General features: G+C 62.8%; 2 protein-coding genes across 3 annotated transcripts in view; one reads left to right on the top strand and one right to left on the bottom strand.

Annotated features, from left to right (window-relative positions):
• LOC139587665 (SH3 and multiple ankyrin repeat domains protein 3-like) overlaps positions 1-10524 on the bottom strand; it is a gene marked incomplete at its 3' end in the record, with an annotated part of 44171 nt that extends 33647 nt beyond the window's left edge. The window contains exon 1 of the mRNA XM_071422057.1: positions 10427-10524. The remainder of the gene's footprint in view (positions 1-10426) is intronic.
• LOC139588633 (acrosin-like) lies at positions 789-18801 on the top strand. 2 transcript variants are annotated; one of them, XM_071424252.1, is made up of 6 exons: positions 789-891; positions 16051-16376; positions 16492-16755; positions 16976-17241; positions 17417-17562; positions 18261-18801. In XM_071424252.1, the coding sequence occupies exons 2-6, from the start codon at positions 16225-16227 to the stop codon at positions 18624-18626; spliced, it is 1194 nt and encodes a 397-aa protein (XP_071280353.1). In that variant the 5' UTR covers positions 789-891; positions 16051-16224; the 3' UTR covers positions 18627-18801. The 2 variants fall into 2 exon arrangements, with proteins under 2 accessions (XP_071280353.1, XP_071280352.1); XM_071424251.1 differs by lacking the exon at positions 789-891 and having other exon boundaries at positions 14972-16376.
• The last annotated feature ends 280 nt before the right edge of the window (positions 18802-19081 follow it).

The following is a 19081-nucleotide window of genomic DNA, read 5'->3' as shown; positions in this document are numbered from 1 at the left end:
TGGCTTGGGAATTCTCCGAGCGCCGCAGCTGCTGCCAGCCGGGAAGGGGGGGAAAGGGGGGAAAAGGGGGGGAAAAGGGGGAAAAAAGGGGGAAAAAAGGGGGAAAAAAGGGGGAAAGGGCCGTGCCCGGGGCGCCCTTTGTGCCCCAAAACCCCTGGAGCACCACGCAGGTGCCTGGCCGGAATTCTGGGAATGTTTCCCAAGGTCTCCTCCTTCCTGCACCTGGAAAAGTCGCGGCTGGTGTGGAAAATGACGCTGGCAGAATTCCCGAGGGGCCGGAGCTGTCACCGGCTGGACCGGGGCAGGGGACGCTCCTGGGGACAGGGAGGGGGCACTGGGATTTGTGCAGGACCTACGGAAAGGTTCCTGGGAATATCCAGGGAATGCTCTGCCTGCAGGGACATCCAAAGTCCCCGAGCGAATCCTGGTTTTGGGATGAGGGAAAACACCCCCACAGGCAACCCCCCAAAATCCTGGATTTTGGCTGCTCCAGAGCCAGGCAAGGGCTGGGAGCAGCCCAGGCCTTCCCAGCCTGAGCTCCCCATAAAACACAAATCCCAGGAAAACCCGAAACGGGCGGGAAGAGCGGCCAAAGGGCGAGGAGAACTCGCAGGAAGGGGGAGGAAAAGGCGGAATTGGCGCCTCGGGACTTGGGAGAGGAGAGGGGAGTGAGATAAGAGCCGTGACATCCTGAGCAGGAGCGGAAAATCCCGTGGGATCCGGCGCTGAAGGGGAGGAGGAAACGCTTCCCTGCCTGGCAGGAAGCGCCAAGGAGAGAATTCCCAGCCGGATCCAGAGGTTCCGGAGGGGGAGGCGCTGCCGGGGGGGCTCCGGGGATCACGGCAGCACCGGGAGGGATTTTCCTGCTCTCCAGCCCCCTTCAGGGCTCAGGTGAGGCCCAGCTGGAATTCCAGCCCTGGGAACGCGTATCCAGAGATTCCAGAGGCGCCGGGAAGAGAAATGGGATGCTGGCAGGAGGAGATTCTCCTGGGAATGGGAGGGAAAAGATTCCAGAGTTTTTCACTGGCCCCAAGAAATTCAACTCAGCACAGGGAATGAATTGTGGCAGAGATCCAGGAGGTTTGCAGCCGTCAGGATCCCAACCCTGGCATTCCCAAAGATCCTGGATCCTGGGATTCTTGTTCCCATCCCAACCCTCAAATCCCAAAGGATTCTGGGTTTTGGAATTCTTGTTCCTATCCCAACCCTCGCATTCCCGAGGATCCTGAAATCCTTGTTCTCATACCAATCCTCACATTCCCAGGAATCCTGGATCCTGGGATTCTTACTCCCATCCCAACCCTCAAATCCCAAAGGATCCTGGGTTTTAGAATTCTTGTTCCCATCCCAACCCTGACATTCCAGAGGATTCTGAGTTCTGGGATTCTTCTTCGCATCCCAACCCACACATTCCTAAAGGATCCTGGGATTCTTGATCCCATCCCAACCCTGACACTCCCAAGGATCCTGGGATTCTTGCTCCCATCCCAACCCTCACATTTTTCCAGAAAATTCCCGTGGAAAAAAAACCCAAACCAGCCCCAGTTTTTCTGGGAAAACCAAACTCATCCACGGATTTGGAAAAATCGTCACCTCCCGCTGCCATCCCACTGTCCCCAAGCTCCCTGGGGCTGGCGGTGACACCAGGGAGAGCTCCGGGATCTCCCATCCCAATGGGATCCCCCAGGGACCCTCCAAAGGCTCGGGAATCGCCGCGGGAAGGGCTCATCCCGGGCTCCCGGGCTCTCCGGGAGCTGCAGCCCCCGCTCCAGCCGGGAGCATCCCGGGGACGCGGCTGCGGGGCCGGGAAGGGCCGCGGGCGTTTCCTGCGGGAGGGAAGGGAAAGGAACGGCCGCCCCACGGCGCTTCCGGCCATTCTTGCCGCTCCCCGGAGGGTTTCCAGAAAAAGCAGAGAGATCCAGGCCTGGAAGCTGAAATCATTCCCGAAAAAAAGGGCAGGAATGCCAGCCCTTCCCAAGGGATGGGGCGGGAGCCAGCCCCGACCCCAAATTCCACTTTTGGGGTTTTTGGTGCCGGGCACCGAACCCAAACTCATGGGGGTCTCTAGGTGCTTCTCATCCCAGCATGAAAATTCCACCGGAATTTGGGATGGGATTCCCAGGGAAGTGTTGGGGTCCCCATCCCTGGAGGTGTCCCAGGAATTCCTGGATGTGGCACTCAGGGATCTGGGTTGGGGACAAGGTGGGGACCGGGCACGGGTCGGGGTCAGTGACCTTGGAGGGATTTTCCAACATAAACAATTCTGGGATCTGGGTTCTGGAATTCTGGGATTGTGGGAAGATGGGATTTGGGATTCTGGGATTGTGAGGTTCAGGGATTTGGGGGTTTTGGATTCTGGGATTCTCAGGTCTACGGTTCTGGATTATGGGATTGCAGGTTTCTGGAGTTCTGGGATCTGGGATTCTGGGGTTTTGGATTGTGGGATTCTGGGGCTCTGGAACCTGGGGTTCTGGGATTCTGTGATTGTGGGAATATGGGATTTTGGATTATGGGCTTCTGGGGTTCCAGAATCCTGGATTCTGGAATTTTGGGATTTGGGGATTCTGGGTTCTGGGATTCTTGGGTTCGGGGGTTCTGGGATTCTGAAATCCCAGATTCTGGGATTTGGGGATTCTGGGATTTGGGGATTTGGGGATTCTGGGACTGAGGATCCTGGGATTCCCAGAAAGTGCCCCCCACAGCACCATCCCCTCCCAGCCGGGGCTGTGCAGGACCGTGACCCCCAGCCTCACTGTGGGGTGCAGGGGGCATCTGTGGGGTGCAGGAGCTGTCTGTGGGGTACAGGGGGTGTCTGTGGGGTGCAGAGGGTGTCTGTGGGGTGCAGGGGGTGTCTGTGGGGTACAGGAGGCGTCTGTGGGGTGCCGGGGGTATCTGTGGGGTGCTGGGGGTGTCTGTGGGCTACAGGAGGCATCTGTGGGGTGCAGGAGCTGTCTGTGGGGTGCAGAGGGTGTCTGTGGGGTACAGGGGGTGTCTGTGGGGTACAGGGGGCGTCTGTGGGGTACAGGGGGTGTCTGTGGGGTGCCCCCTGGGGCCCAGCCCTGCCAGAGCCGCGCTGCCACCCCCAGGCCCTGCCCGGCCCCGATTGTCCCCGAGTCCCGCGCCAGGGCCACCCCGGTGCCACCGAGCCGCCAGGGCCCTCAATATTTCATGAGGGAGGAATCGGCCGCTCCCTGCTCGGGTTACCCCGGAGCGCGTCCCTGCTGTCCCCAGCGCCAGCCGGGCGGCCGGGCCAGTGCCACCTGCTGCCACCAGGCCTGACACAGCCACACGCTGCCACCAGGCCTGGCCAGTGCCACCCGCTGCCCCCCTCTGTCACCCACTGCCACCAGACCTGGCAGTGCCACCCTCTGCCATCCTCTGAAAGCCTCTGTCACCTGCTGCCACCAGGCCTGACACGGCCACACGCTGCCACCAGGCCTGACACGGCCACCCGCTGCCCCCACTGCCACCAGGCCTGACATGGCCACATGCTGCCCCCAGGACTGGCCAGTGCCACCCGCTGCCACCCTCTGTCACCCACTGCCACCAGGCCTGGCCAGTGCCACCCTCTGCCATCCTCTGAAAGCCTCTGTCACCTGCTGCCACCAGGCCTGGCCACTGCTACCCTCTGTGACCCTTTGTCAGCCAGTGTCACCCTCTGCCACCTGCTCCCTGGCCAATACCATCCTCTGTCACCTGCTGACACCCACTGCCACCTGGCCTGGACACTGCCACCCTCTGTCCCCAGGCCTGGCCTGTGCCATCCTCCGCCGTCCTCTGCCACATGCTGCCACCCAGCTTGGCACCCACTGCCACTCTCCCACATGCTGCCACCATTGCCCCCTGCTGTCCCTTGACCTGGCCACTGCCTCTCTCTGTCACCTGCTACCACCCACTGCCACCAGGTCTGGCCAGTGCCACCCTCTGTCACTTGCTGTCACCCTCTGCAACCACTGCCACCTGGCCTGGCACCCACTGTCACTGCTGCCACCTGCTGTCACCCACTGCCACCCTCTGCCACAGCTGCCACCTGGCCTGGCACCCACTGTCACCCACTGCCACCAGGGCTGTCCCTGCCCAAGCCGCTGTGGCACTGTCCCCAGTGTGGCACTGTCCCCGCAGTGGCACTGTCCCCAGTGTGGCACTGTCCCCGCTCTGGCGCTGTCCCTGCTGTGGCACTGTCCCCGCGGTGGCACTGTCCCCGCGGTGGCACTGTCCCCGCTCTGGCACTGTCCCTGCTGTGGCACTGTCCCTGCTGTGGCACTGTCCCCGCTGTGGCACTGTCCCCAGTGTGGCACTGTCCCCGCGGTGGCACTGTCCCTGCTGTGGCACTGTCCCAGCTCTGGCGCTGTCACGGCGGTGTCACCGCGGGCGCGGCCCACGCGGGCTCCGCCTGCCCCCGAGCCGTGCCCGTTGTCACAGTGACAGCGGTGACAGCGGTGACAGAGCTGCGCTGCCTCCGGGAGTGGGATGGTGGCAATTTACTCTTTGTGCTCCTTTTAGCTGCGGCCTCCCGCTCCTGCTCCGCCGTGCCGGGGGGAGGGAGCTCGGGGAGTCGGGAATTCGGGAACTGAGGGATTCGGGGAGATCGGGGGATTCAGGGATTTCAGGGGATTCAGGAAATTTGGGGGTTCAGGAAATTCAGGGGAGATGGGGATTGAGGGATTCACAGGATTCAGGGAAGTCAGGGGATTCAAGGGAGTCAGGGAATTGGGGGGTTCAGGGGAGTCAGGGATTGAGGGATTCAGAGAAGTCAGGGGATTCAGGGATTTGGGGGATTCAGGGGTTTCAGGGGAGTCAGGGGATTCAGGGATTTGGGGGATTCGGGGTTTCAGGGATTCAGGGAATTCGGGGGAGTCAGGGAATTCAGAGGATTCAAGGATGCAGGGAATTTGGGGGATTCAGGGAGTCAGGGAATTTGGGGGATTCAAGGGAGTCGGGGATTTGGGGGAATCAGAGGATTCAGGGAATTCGGGGGATGCAAGGAATTCAGAGATTATGGGGAGTCCAGGGTTCGGGGAATTCAGGGGAGTCAGGGGATTCAGAAGATTCAGGAATGCAGAGAATTTAGGGGTTCAGGGAATTCAGAGATTCGGAGGAGACGGATTTAGGGAGTCAGGGAATTTGGGGGATTCAGGTAATTCAGGGGATTCAGGGGAGTCAGGAATTGAGGGATTCAGAGGATTCAGGGAATTCGGGGGATGCAAGGAATTCAGAGATTATGGGGAGTCAGGGATTCAGGGAATTCAGGGAATTCGGGGGAGTCAGGGAATTCAGAGGACTCAGGGATTTTGGGGGTTCAGGGAATTCCACGCCTCGGGTCCTCACTCCATCCCACGGCTCCTCGTGTCCTGGAGCAGTGCATCCCATTGGGCACGGAGCAGGAAGAGGATGGGACCCTCTCCCTGTGCTCCAGCTCCAAGTGAATTCAGGGATTCAGGGGATTTGGGGCATTGAGTGAAGCCAGGGGATCTGGGGATTCAGGGGAGTCAGGGAATTTGGGGAATTCAGGGAATTCAGGGAATTCTACCTCACAGTTCCCACTGAACGCCACAGCTCCAGCCAGGAAGAGCTGGAGCAGCAGATCCCAGCAGGCACGGAGCAGGAAGAGGACAGGACCCTGTCCCTGTTCCCTGGCTCTGCCCATCCCAATTCCCAATTTTCCTCCCGTGCACAGAGGGCCTGGAGTGCTCCAAGGACCCTCCAGCCACAGCTTTTCCATGGAAAATCCGGGAGCTGCCCCACTGAACACGAATCCCTGAGCTGCACCCCAAATCCATCACGGCCACAGAGGGGAAGGGGAGAAAAGAATTCCCCTCTGGAATAATGGAGAGGGGAAGGGGAGAAGAGAATTCCCCTCTGGAATAATGGAGAAGGGAAGGGGAGAACAGAATTCCCCTCTGGAATAATGGAGAAGGGAAGGGGAGAACAGAATTCCCCTCTGGAATAATGGAGAGGGGAAGGGGAGAACAGAATTCCCCTCTGGAATAATGGAGAAGGGAAGGGGAGAACAGAATTCCCCTCTGGAATAATGGAGAGGGGAAGGGGAGCCCAGGCTGCTTCCCAGGAAGGCAGGAGAGAAGGGAAGGGGAGCCTGGAACATGAGAAGTGGGAAAGGGAGCCCAGGTTTTGCCCTGGAATACCAAAAGATGGGAAAGGGAGCCCAGGTTTTCCCCTGGAATACTAAAAGATGGGAAAAGGAGCCCAGGTTTTCCCCTGGAACACCAAAAGATGGGAAAAGGAGCCCAGGTTTTCCCCTGGAACACCGAGAGAGGGGACAGGAAGCCCAGACCGCTTCCCTGGAACACTGGGAGAGGGAAGAGAAGCCTCCCTGGAAGAAGGAAAGAACCCAGGATGCGTCCCTGGAACACTGAGGGAGGAGAAGGGAAAGCCCAGGCTGCTCCCTGGAATATGAGAGGGGAGGGAGAGTTCAGGCTGTTCCCTTGGGATGCAGGAGAGGGCGGGAAGAGGAGCCTGGAACACGGAGAGAGGAAAGGGAAGCACAGGATGGCTCCTGGAACACCAGGAGATGACAAAGGAGCCTGGGCTGCTTGCCTGGAACATGGAGAGGAGAGGGGGAGTCCCAGCTGCTCCCTGGAACACTGGGAGAGCCCAGGATGCTTCCCTGGAACACTGGGAGGGAGGTGGGAAAGGGAAGCCCAGGCTGCATCCCTGGAACACTGCGAGAGGAGAGGGGGAGCCCACGCTGCTCCCTTGGGATGCAGGAGAGGGAAAGGGAGCCCAGGGTGCGCCCCTGGAACATGGGAGAGGAAAAAAGGGGAGTCCAAGCTGTTGCCTTGGGATGCAGGAGAGGGCGGGAGAGGAGCCTGGAACACTGGGAGAGGAAAGGGAAGCACAGGATGGCTCCTGGAACACTGGGAGAGGAAAGGGGAACCCAGGATGGCTCCTGGAACACTGAGAGAGGAAAGGGAAGCACAGGATGGCTCCTGGAACACTGGGAGAGGGAAAAAGGGAACCCAGGATGGCTCCTGGAACACTGAGAGAGGAAAGGGGAACCCAGGATGGCTCCTGGAACACTGGGAGAGGAAAGGGGAACCCAGGATGGGTCCTGGAACACTGGGAGAGGAAAGGGGAACCCAGGATGGGTCCTGGAACACTGGGAGAGGAAAGGGGAACCCAGGATGGCTCCTGGAACACTGGGAGAGGAAAGGGAAGCACAGGATGGCTCCTGGAACACTGAGAGAGGGAAAGGGAAGCACAGAATGGTTCCTGGAACACTGAGAGAGGGAAAAGGGGAACCCAGGATGGCTCCTGGAACACTGAGAGAGGGAAAAAGGGAACCCAGGATGGCTCCTGAAACACTGGGAGAGGAAAGGGAAGCACAGGATGGCTCCTGGAACACTGGGAGAGGAAAGGGGAACCCAGGATGGCTCCTGGAACACTGGGAGAGAGAAAAGGAGCCTGGGCTGCTCCCTGGAATGCAGGAGAGGAGAAGGGGAGTTCAGGCTGTTCTCTTGGAATACAGGAAAGAGGGGAAGAGGAGCTTGGAACAGCAAGAGATGGGAAAGGGAAACACAGGATGCATCCCTGGAAACTGTGAGAGGAGAGAGGGAGCCCAGGCTGCTTCCCTGGAATATGAGAGGGGAAAGGAGAGTTCAGGCTGTTCCCTTGGGATGCAGGACAGGAGGGAAGAGGAGCCTGGAACACGGAGAGGCAGGAAGGGGAGCCCAGGCTGCATCCTTGGAATACAGAAGAGGGGAAGGGGAGCTCAGGCAGCCCCCCTGGAACATGGAAAGAGCCCAGACTGCATCCCTGGAACACCGAGAGATGGGAAAAGGAGCCCAGGATGCATCCCTGGAATAGAGGAGAGGAGAGGGGGAGTCCCAGCTGCTCCCTTGGAACACTGGGAGAGCCCAGGATGCATCCCTGGAACACTGGGACAGGGGAAAGGGAATCCAGGATGCTTCCCTGGAACACAGGAGGGAGGAAAATGAGCCTGGGCTGCTTCCTTGGAATGCCAAGAGGTGGGAAAGGGAGCTCAGGCTGCTCCCTGGAACACTGAGGGAGGGAAAAGGAGCCTGGGCTGCTTCCCTGGAATGCAGGAGGGGAGAGGGGGAGTCCAAAATTCTCCCCTGGAATAATGAAAAATGGGAGAAGGAGCCTGGGCTGCTTCCCTGGAACACCAAGAGATTGGAGAAGGAACCCGGGCCAAATTCCTGGAACACGGAGGGATGGGAAAAGGAGCCTGGGCTGCATCCCTGGAATACAGGAGAGAGGAAAAGGAGCCCGGGCTGCATCCCAGGAAGGCGGGAGCCGGGAAGGGGGGCCCGGGCTGCATCCCAGGAAGGCGGGAGCCGGGAAGGGGGGCCCGGGCTGCATCCCAGGAAGGCGGGAGCCGGGAAGGGGGGCCCTCGCAGCCCCCCCGGCCGTGTCCCCTCCCCGCACTCGCGCTCCACACGTGCCTGGCCGCCCGCACGTGGTGCCGCGCGGGGGAGGCAGCGCTGGGAATTTTTAGGGGCTGGAAATCTCGGCAGAACGTTCCGTAGTGTAGGGCGGGCTGCTCGGCTCTGCTGGGAGTGCTCCACAGCCGTTTGGGGGGGATTCGGGCGGTTTTGGGTGGTTTTGTGTTCCCCGTCCCCCCCCAGAGCACGAGCGAGCAGCACAGCCCCAAACACGGGAGGGTCGGGCCGGGGGGGTTCACGCCAGAATTCCCATAATATTGAGAATATTCGGGAATTATCCACAGCTTGGGATGTTTAGGGTTTTCAGGCTGCTCAGCGACACCAAAAAAACCCCAAAAGAACAGCGGTGCCCCAGGCCAGGCTGCAGCAACCTGGGAGGGTGAAAAGTGCCCGGGGATGGGGATGAGCTTTAAACCGCCTTCCACCCAAAGCATTCCAGGATAATTTTTCGGGAATAAAAGGCCCCTCCTCGGTGCCTTTTTTGCCCCTTTGGCCTCGCCCAGGGCTCCCGTGCAGGTGCAGGAAGAACAAAGAGCCCCCCGGGTTATGTAAGAGCAGCTCTGAGGAGGAATTTTGGGAATCTGCTGCCTCCATCACCCACAGGACAGGAGGACAGAAGTTTCCAGGGAAGTTTATCCAGGGGAAATCCAGAGGGGACCTGCACCTGCTCAGCTCTGGAATCTCCTTCCTCAAACCCGGGCTGGGAGGAGCAGAGAGGGGTAAATTCACTTTTCCCAAGGCATCGGGGGGCGATTTCACCAGCTGAGGCCCAGAAAGGATCCCAACCCCACAAATGCCATAAATCCCATGAATTCCCTGCTCAGGGCTGCCCAAAAATCAATCCCGAGTGCCGGGAACAGCTCCCGACCCGGGCCAGCCCGGCCGGGCAGAACTCCCTGCGCAACTTCAGCTCCCGCACCCACAAAATCGGATTTTTGAGGGGAGATGCGCACAATCCTGCCCGAACCACAACCGGGAGAGCCACAAAACCAACACCAGGCCCCGGCCAGAACCCCCCCACTCCGCCACCCCCGAACTCTGCCTGCCGCCGGCTCCCGTTCCCGGCAAAATCCGCCCCCAAAATCCCGGCACGAGCCCATGGCTGCCAGCGCCGTTCCCCGCTCTTCTCCCCCAGACCCGCCGCGCTCGGCTGCCCACGCGCCCCGGGCACATCGCAGCCCCCGTTCCGCGGAGAGCCGAGCCTCGGCCTTCCCCCGCCGCCACTCCCGCCCATCCCCGCCGCCCCCGAGCGCTCCGGGGGCGCCGCCGGCCCCCGCAGCATCCCCCGCGCTCCCGCCCCCGCCCCGCGCATCCCCCGCGCCTCCCGGTGGCTCCCGGTACCTGCGGGGCTGCGGGCGGCGCGGCCCGAGCCACCATCGCCGCGGCGGCCGCCGGCGGCGGAGCGGAGCGGGGCGGGAGCGTTGCGGGAGCGTTGCGGGGCGGGGGCGGCGGCGGGGCCGGGCGGGGAGCGGCGCGCACGGCGGATCCCCCGCGGGCTCGGCCCCCGCCGCCGGCAGCGGGGCTCAGTTTTAGGAGTTGTCATGGCAACGGCCAGCCCGGTGCGCACGGAAGGGGCGGGCGCACGGAAAAACTTCGGCGGCTCCGCGGGGGTCCCGGTACCCCCCCCGAGCTCCCGCTGATCCCCCGGGTCTTGCGCATCCCCCGTCCCGGACCCCCCCGTTTCTCGCTGTCCCCCGGCACCCCCCGGAGTTCTGCCCCCCCGCCCGGGATGAGCCGCGGGGGCGGGGGGCAGCGCCGACCCCCGCGCCGGGCAGCGAGAGCAGCGCCGCTCCCTCCTCGGTACCCCCCGAACCCCCCCGGACCCCGGGGCCGACCCGCCCGGTGACCCCGGGGCGAGGCACCGGCACCGCCCCGGCACCTCCGGGGGCACCGGGCGCTCCCGCCCCGCCGGTCCCGGCCCCACAGCCCCGCTGGGGAGCGGGGCAGCCCCAGCCCCGCGCTCGGGGGGCGGCCGGACCCGCCGGACCCCCCGGTGCCGTTACCTGGCCCGGGACCCCTCTCGGCCGGCGGCCGCTCCGCTGCTGGCGCCCGCGGGGCCGGATCCCGCAGGAAACTCCCGGCCCCGGCGGCTCCGCTCGGCCCCTTTCCTGCCAGGAAGGGACACCCGGCCCCGCCGGCCACCGCCCCCGGCAGCGTCCTGCCCGCCCAGGGGACAGCACAGGGCACAGCACAGGGGACAGCACAGGGCACCCGCGGGGACAGCACAGGGGACAGCACAGGGCTCACAGGGGTACAGCACAGGGCACCCGCGGGGACAGCACAGGGGACAGCACAGGGGACAGTACAGGACCCCGGGGACATCCTGGGCCTCCCACCGGGACCCAGGGGCACCGCCAGTGGGGACGGGGCACAGGGGGCACAGGGTGGGCACAGACAGCTGCGGGTGACAGGGGGGATGTGGCATGTCCGGCTCCGGGGCCAGTGCCCGACTCTGGCGTCTCCGGGGTCCGTGCCAGCCCCGGGGTCAGTGCCTGGCTGTGGGGTCAGTGCCCGACTCTGGGGTCCATGCCAGCCCTGGCATTAGTGCCCGGCTCCGGGGTCAGTGCCTGGCTGTGGCGTCTCTGGGGTCAGTGACAGCTGTAGGGTCAGTGCCTGGTTCCGGGGTCTCTGGGGTCAGTGCCTGGCTGTGGGGTCTCTGGGGTCAGTGCCAGTTTGGGGTCAGTGCCAGCTATAGGGTCAGTGCCCGGCTGTGGGGTCTCTGGGGTCAGTGCCAGTTTGGGGTCAGTGCCAGCTGTAGGGTCAGTGCCTGGCTGTGGGGTCAGCGCCAGCTCCGGACGCGCTGCCCGGCCCTATCGGGAGCGCAGGAAACACCTTGGCGGGACCGGGATTGTCCCTTCCTGTGGGACCCGGGCGGGGACAGAGCCGGCAGCACGGCACGGGGACAGAGGGACACGGGGACAGAGGGACACGGGGACAGGCGGTGCCCTGGCTGCGGCGCTCGCGGTGGCACTGCCCCGGCCAGGCGTGGGTGGGGACACAATGGGGCAGTGCCGGAGCGGGGCGGGGACAAGGGGACAAGGTCACAGCTCCTGCCGGGCACGGGGCCAGCTCACAGCGCTGTCAGCCTTGGCACGGAAGGAGGGACTCACCCCCTCCCTCTGCCCGTCCCCATGTCCCTTCCCCCTGTCCCCTGCGTGTCCCCAAACCCCTCCAGCTGCTGTCCCCACTCCCCCTTTTCCTGTCTCCCCTGGATGTCCCCACTCCCCCTTTTCCTGTCCCCCCTGGATGTCCCCATCCCCCTTTTCCTGTCCCCCCTTTTCCTGTCCCCATTCCCTTTTCCTGCCCTCTCCAGTGTCCCCAAGCCCCCCCTGCCCTGGTGTGCCCCTCCAGCTGTCCCCTGCCCTCTCATGTGTCCCCTCACCTCCTTTTCCTGCTTCCTCCATGTCATGTGTCCCTGTCACCCCCCCCATGTCCCCATGCATGTCCCTCTCCCCCTATCCTGTCCCCATGTGTGTCCCCATGCCTCTTCCTTGTCCCCACATGTGTCCCCATCCCCTGCACCATGCCCCCATGAGTGTCCCTGTCTCCTCTCTGTGTCCCCTTCCCCTGTCCCCCCATGTGACAAAGCCACACAGGGCAGTGTCCCCAAGTGCCACCCTCCCTCCTGCCACAGCCCTGCCCAACATTGTCCCCACTTTTGTCCCCAGAGCTGTCCCAGAGTTTGGGGACAGAGGGGACACATCCACCCCTGGACAGCTCCAGCATTCCCAGGGATCTGTGTCCCTTCCTGCCCTGTCCGTGTCACCGTTGTCACCCCCGGCTCAGGAGCAGCGCCCGGGTTTGTCCTTTGGCCTGGTTCAGATCCAGAGGTTTCATTGGGATTTTTTGGGGTTTTTTACCTTGGGGAGGGGAAACGTCCCGGATTTCCTCCAGGAGAGCCAGGGAGGCGCCATTCCCTGCAGGCTGCCCTGTCCCCCAGATTCCAGGAGTTCCCCGAGGGGCCAGGACAATTCCAGCGGCCCCAGGGCACTGGGAACAAATCCTACTGGGAACAAATCCTACTGGGATAGCGGGAATGGGGCCAGACCCTCACATGGGAGTGGGATCAGGAACGGGATTGGGATTGGGATCAGAAAATGAGGACTGGGATGGGGAATGGGATTGGGAGTGGGATTGGGAACAGGACCAGGAACAGGATTGGGAATGGGATCCCTCTGATCCCACTGTGATCCCTCCTGCATCTTGCCTGGCACACAGACAGGGCTGGCAGCTCCCAGGAAAATCCCCCTTCCTGTATCCTGAGTTCCCAGCTCCTGCTCTGGCAAATTCCAGGTGCTCCCTGGGCACCCGGCTGGGGAAGGGCCAGGAAGGATTTGGGAAAAATCCAGACAGGGCCCAGGAAAGGTCCAGGCAGGATTTGGGGAAAACCCAGGCAGGATCTGGGCAGGCTCTGGACAAGTTCTGGGAAATGTCTGGGCAGGGTCTGAGCAGGATGCAGGAAAGATCCAGGCAGGACCTGGGCAGAGGCTAGGACAGGATTTGGCCAGGATTCAGGAAGGATCCAGGCAGGACCTGGGCAGGGTTTGGGACAGAATTTGGTCAGGATCAAGAGAAGGCCCAGGCAGGCTCGGCTCAGGTCCCCACCAAGCCCTGCAGGGCTGGCTCAGGCTGTCCCCACACCTGAGCAGGTGGCCTCAGCAGGTGACACAGCACACAGGGACAGAGCTCGTGTCCCTTCACTGCCAGCTCCACACTGCCCTGAATGCCGGGAATGACGGGAATGCCAGGAAAACCCCATCCAGCCACCCCCTTAAATCCTGGGATAAACCCATCCAGCTGCACCCCTGAATCCCAGGATAATCCCATCCAGCTGGGATAACCCCATCTACCTGCACCCATAAATCCCAGAACAACCCCATCCATCTGCACCCATAAATCCCAGAACAACCCCATCCACCTGCACCCCTAAATCCCGGGATAAACCCATCCACCTGCACCCCTGAATCCCAAGATAAACCCATCCACCTGCACCCATAAATCCCAGGATAACCCCATCCAGCTCGGATAGCCCCATCCTCCTGCACCCATAAATCCCAGGACAACCCTGTCCATCTGCACCCATAAATCCCAGGATAACCTCATCCACCTGCACCCCTAAACCCCAGGATAGCCCCATCTACCTGCACCACTCCCAATCCCAGGACAACCCCGTCCACCTGCACCCCTAAATCCCAGGATAAACCCATCCACCTGCTCCCCTAAATCCCGAGACAACCCCCTCCAGCTGCACCCCTAAATCCCGGGATAAACCCATCCACCTGCACTCCTGAATCCCGGGATGTCCCCACCCAGCCGCTCCCCTGGATCCCGGGTTGGATTTTAGGGAGTGGATTTTCCCCCGGGGGCGCTGCCCGGGCTCCCCAGGGAATGGTGACATTCCCAGAGCTCCAGGGAGGGTTTCAAGGTGTCTGTGCAGGGCCAGGAGTTGGATTCTGATCCTCTCAGGGTTTCCGTAATGCCGGGATTCTGCCCCAAAACGGGCAGGAGGGACCCGCCCAGCCATGGATTTGCTGCCACCTAGAGCGGGCACCGGCGCTGGAACCTCGGGAAGTTCGGGGAATTCCAAGCCCCGCACCCGGGCAGGAACAACCGCCCAGCGCCGGGAACTGTCGGGAGGGAAAGCGGCTCTTCCCAAAAGGATCTGGGAATTCTGGCCGCCACCAAACTCCCGTTCCAGGCTTCCCTGGGCAAGGAAAACCTGGAAATGTGGGAGAGAATCTCCAAAAATCCCTCCTGGGACGAGGTGGGAATGGTCGGCCCAGGGGAGAGGAGGCTCAGGGGATTTTAGCCATGGATAGCAAGATGGGAAAAGTGGGAAAAATTCTTCTCAGTACCGCCCAGTGATGTCAGAAATTAAAATAAAACACCTCAAATCTTAAAAAAAATCCACCCCAAACCACCGCCAGGAACACAAGAAATGAGCACAGGCACACAGAGAAGTTGTGGGATGTTCAAAATCCTTGTGAATATCCAAAACCCTGCACGTGCAGGATTTATGGGTGCAGCTGGATGGGGTTATCCCGGGATTTAGGGGAGCAGCTGGATGGGGCTATCCTGGGATTTAGGGGTGCAGGTGCATCTGGATGGGTTTATCCTGGCCCGACGGGTTTGTCCCGGGATTTAGGGGTGCAGCTGGATGGGGTTATCCCGGGATTTAGGGGACAACTGAATGGGGTTATCCCGGGATTTAGGGGTGCAGCTGGATGGGGTTATCCCGGGATTTAGGGGAGCAAATGGATGGGGTTATCCCGGGATTTAGGGGAGCAGCTGGATGGGGTTATCCCGGGATTTAGGGGCGCAGATGGATGGAGTTATCCCGGGATTTAGGGGACAACTGAATGGGGTTATCCCGGGATTTAGGGGCGCGGGTGCATCTGGATGGGTTTATCCCGGCTGGATGGAGTTGTCCCGGGATTTAGGGGTGCAGGTGGATGGGGTTATCCTGGGATTTAGAGGACAGCTGGATGGGGTTTATCCTGGCTGGATGGGGCTATCCCGGGATTTAGGGGTGCAGCTGGACGGTGTTATCCCGGCTGGATGTGTTTATCCCGGGATTTAGGGTCTGAGCAGCCCCCGGGATTAGCCCGGGTGGGCTCCAGCCCGAATCCCCGGTGATCCCGGGCCAATTCCTGCCGCTCCCGGAGCGTCCCCGCATCCTCCCCTCGCTGCTGCCGCTGCTGCTGGCGCCGCGGGAGGCGCAGATGGAGCGGAGCAGACGCCGTCTGTGGGAAGTGGCGTCGGGAACACGCCCGGGGACAGCTCCAGCTGGCGCCTGCGGGGTGGCAGCGGCTGCGCGGGGACATCCCGGAGCCATCTGTCACCTGCAGCCCGCCCAGAACCGCCCCCGGCCCCGGAGCGCTCCGTGGGGAGCGATCCCGGTGCCAGGGCGGGCAGGGATGGATTTGGGATCAGAGCTGGGATCGGGGAGCGGCCCCAAAGGGACGCAAATCTTTGGGATCAGAGATGGGATCAGAGAGGAGTGGTGACAATGGAGCTGCCCCGAAAGGACACAAATCTTTGGGATTAGAGCTGGGACTGGGGAGCAGCGGTGACAATAGAGCCGCCCCTTAGGGGATGCAAATCTTTGAGACTGGGGAGACAATGGAGCTGCCCCAAAAGGACACAAATCTTTGGGATCGGGGACCGACGGTGACAATGGAGTGGCCCCTAAGGGACACAAATGTTTGGGATTGGGGAGCAGTGGTGACAATGGAGCTGTCCCTGAGGGGACACAAATCTTTGGGATCAGAGCTGGGATTGGGGAGCAGTGGTGACAATGGAGCTGCCCTTGAGGGGACACAAATCTTTGGGATCAGAACTGGGATTGGAGAGGAGTGGTGACAGTGGAGCTGCCCCTCACTGGACACAAATATTTGGGATCGGGGAGCAGTGGTGATAATGGAGCTGTCCCTGAGGGGACACAAATCTTTGGGATCGGGGAACAGCAGTGACAATGGAGCTGTCCCTGCGGGAACACAAATCTTTGGGATCAGAGCCGGGATAGGGGAGCGGCGGTGACACCGGAGCCGCCCCACAGGGACACAAATCGCCGTGGCCCAGCCCCTCCATGGCCGCTCCTCCCCGATCCGACCCCTCCCTCCTGCAGGAGCCGCCCCGGTTCCCGGGAGCCGCGGCCGCCCCGTCCCCGGAGGTTCCCGGGGCCAGCCGGGCTCCGCGGGCACAGCGGGAGGTGGCCCTGCCCTGGCACGGGGGGCACCGCGCCGTCGTTACGGTCCCTGCCACCCGCACCGTTCCAAGGTTCCAGCGATGGTTCTCTGTGATGTCACTCCGGCCTGCTGGCAGCAGAGGTGACAGTTCTGCTCCGGCTCTGCCACCTGCTGCGCTGGCTCTGCCAACTGCGATGGCTTTGCTGTGGCTGCTGATCCTGCTGGCCCTGGCCGGGCCCGTGGGGGGCACCTGGGACACCTGCAGGTCAGTGGCGCCGGGGGGCTCGGGGACCCTCGGGGCTTCCCTGGCACAGAGGAGCCCCTGGGGGTCCCTGTCCCTGCTGTCCCCGAGCAGGGCAGTGATGGCTTTGTGCTTCCAGAGGCACCTGCGGGCTCCGGCCCATGGCCTTCGACCACAGCTCTGTGGTTGCTGAGTATTCTCAGGACAACGACTACGACTCCCTGGATTCTTCCGATGACACCGCCCAGGACACGGGTGAATCTGCTGGAGTCCACCCAGGGGCCTGGCCTGGGGTCATCAGTGTCCAGGCCACCTGGGAGAATGGCACATGGCACATGTGCTCAGGAGCACTCATCCACCCCCAGTGGGTGCTCACCGTGGCTCACTGCTTTGCCCATGCTGGGTAAGGACGAGCAGGGACAGGAGTGTCCCCACAGCAGGGACAGGCATGTCCCCACAGGAGAATCAGGGATATACCCAAAGCAGGGACAGGGGTGTCCCCAGAATAGGGTCAGGGAGGTCCCCACAGCACAGGGAAGTGCCCAGAGCAGAAGGGGAGTTGAGCTGCTGCAGTCCCTGGCTCTGCTCCCGGTCACCCCCTCCTTCCATCTCCTGCTCCTCAGAGACATCTCCAGGTGGGAAGTGGTGATTGGGGCCACTGATCTGAGCCAGCCGGGCCCCGAGGCCCAGCTGCGCCACATCAAGACCCTGCTGGTGCACCAGTACTACGAACCCCGCACGGCCCGGAACAACATTGCCCTGCTGGAGCTGGACCAGCCCGTGGAGTGCAGCGACTACATCCAGCTGGGCTGCGTGCCCGACAGCTCCCTGGCAGTGTCCGAGCTGAAAACCTGCTACATCGCGGGCTGGAGGAACACCCCGGACAGCGGTCAGTGCCCACCCGGGGCAGGGCCGGGCCGAGCCGCGGGCACACAGCCCCGGGCAGGGACACGGCCCCGGGCCGGGGGCTCTGCGGGGGCACGGCCTGGGCCAGGCCCGGGGGCTGGGCCCCGAGTGCGGGGCTGTGCCCGGGGGCCACCGCTCAGTGCCCTCTGTGCCCACAGCCCCCAGCCCACGCCTGGTGCTGCAGGAGGCCAAGGTGCGGCTCATCGACGTCCAGCTGTGCAACAGCAGCCGCTGGTACGGGGGGGCCGTGCACCCCCAGGACCTGTGCGCGGGGTACCCGCGGGGCGGCATCGACACCTGCCAGGTGGGGCTGGGCCCGGGCTGGGCACAGGGACCCTGAGCCACCCTGGGCCCCATGGAACCCCCCAGAGCCAGCACAGGGACCCTGAGCCCCAACCTGGCCCCATGGAACCCCCAGAGCCAGCACAGGGACCCTGAGCCAACCTGGGCCCCATGGAACCCCCAGAGCCAGCACAGGGACCCTGAGCCAACCTGGGCCCCATGGAACCCCCAGAGCCAGCACAGGGACCCTGAGCTACCCTGGGCCCCATGGAACCCCCCAGAGCCAGCACAGGGACCCTGAGCCCCAACATGGCCCCGTGGAACCCTCAGAGCCAGCACAGGGACCCTGAGCCAACCTGGGCCCCACGGAACCCCCAGAGCCAGCACAGGGACCCTGAGCCCCAACATGGCCCCATGGAACCCCCCAGAGCCAGCACAGGGGCCCATGGATCCCCTCAGAGCCAGCCAGGCCTCAAACATGGCGTGGTCCCATCTGGGCCTGCCCTGGTGCTCTCCCAGCCCCGTGTCCCCACCACTGACGGGTGTCCCTTGCCCATCCCCATGTCCTTGCCCAGTGTCCCCTTGTCCCCAAGGCTGGCACTGTGCCCACAGGGCCTTGCCATGGGAACCAGGCCAGGAATGCAGCTCCTGGAGGGGTCGGGTTGGGCAGGGCCGGCCCAGCCTGGCCCAGCCCATCCTGACCCCTCTCTCCTGTGGCAGGGGGACAGCGGGGGTCCCCTGGTCTGCAAGGACAACGTTGGTGACTACTTCTGGCTGGTGGGCCTGACCAGCTGGGGTAAGGGCTGCGCCGGGGCCAAGCGGCCCGGGGTGTTCACGTCCACCCAGCAGTTCCACACCTGGATCCAGGTGCAGATGGGGCTGCTCCCGCCTGAAGCTGACGCTCCTCCGCCCGAGCCCTTCCCGAGCCCGGAGGAAGAGCCCGACGCTGACTTGGAGGATGAGATGAATCCCAACCCGGATGACTCGGAGGATTACTCGAAGGTTTCCTTCCAACAACAGATCCTGGGGAAATTCCTGAACCTGCTGCTGGAGCTCCTGCAGTTCCTGAAGGGAGAGAAAGCCTGAGCAGCGGGATGAGCTGATCCAGTTCTGGCAAGCATTCCCTCCTGGGGCCGTGGCTGTGGGGCCAACCCAGCCCCGGTGCCCAGGGCTGCTGTGCCCTGCCCACGCTGACCCCTGCGCCCACCCTGATGGTGAATCCAGTTTGTGCTTCAATTAGAGTTGTTCCAGTTCCCAGTTAGCCACTGTGTCCAGTTTGGTCTCCTGGGAAAAACAGGGATGGGACAATTTAGGGGAAAAGGGTGGGGTTGGTTTGGGGGAGGATGAGAGGGAGCCAGGGAAGGGAGGAGGGAAGGGAGGAGAGGATGGGCCTGGAGGTGGGGAGAGAGAAACTTCTCCAGCCCAGGTTCCGCAGCAGAGCCTCAGCTGTGCCATTCCTGGGAAAAGTCCTGGAGAGGGACAGCAATGAGGACAGCTGGAGCTGCCATGCCAGGGTCCTGTGGAGGTGCTGGAAGTGCCAC

The sequence above is a fragment of the Agelaius tricolor genome, unplaced genomic scaffold, assembly GCF_023055355.1.
Source record: "Agelaius tricolor isolate 1412-34295 unplaced genomic scaffold, bAgeTri1.0.p SCAF_3, whole genome shotgun sequence".
In the NCBI taxonomy this organism is placed as follows: domain Eukaryota; kingdom Metazoa; phylum Chordata; class Aves; order Passeriformes; family Icteridae; genus Agelaius; species Agelaius tricolor.
This window is presented reverse-complemented; position numbering and strand designations above follow the sequence as displayed.

Bases quoted from the DNA above. Each gene is read 5' to 3' on its own strand.
- LOC139588633 (XM_071424251.1), top strand. From the start codon at position 16,012: ATGGCCGCTCCTCCCCGATCCGACCCCTCCCTCCTGCAGGAGCCGCCC. The intron at 16,377-16,491 runs GTCAGTGGCGCC...TTGTGCTTCCAG, and splicing joins GGCACCTGGGACACCTGCAG to AGGCACCTGCGGGCTCCGGC. The intron at 16,756-16,975 runs GTAAGGACGAGC...CCTGCTCCTCAG, and splicing joins CACTGCTTTGCCCATGCTGG to AGACATCTCCAGGTGGGAAG.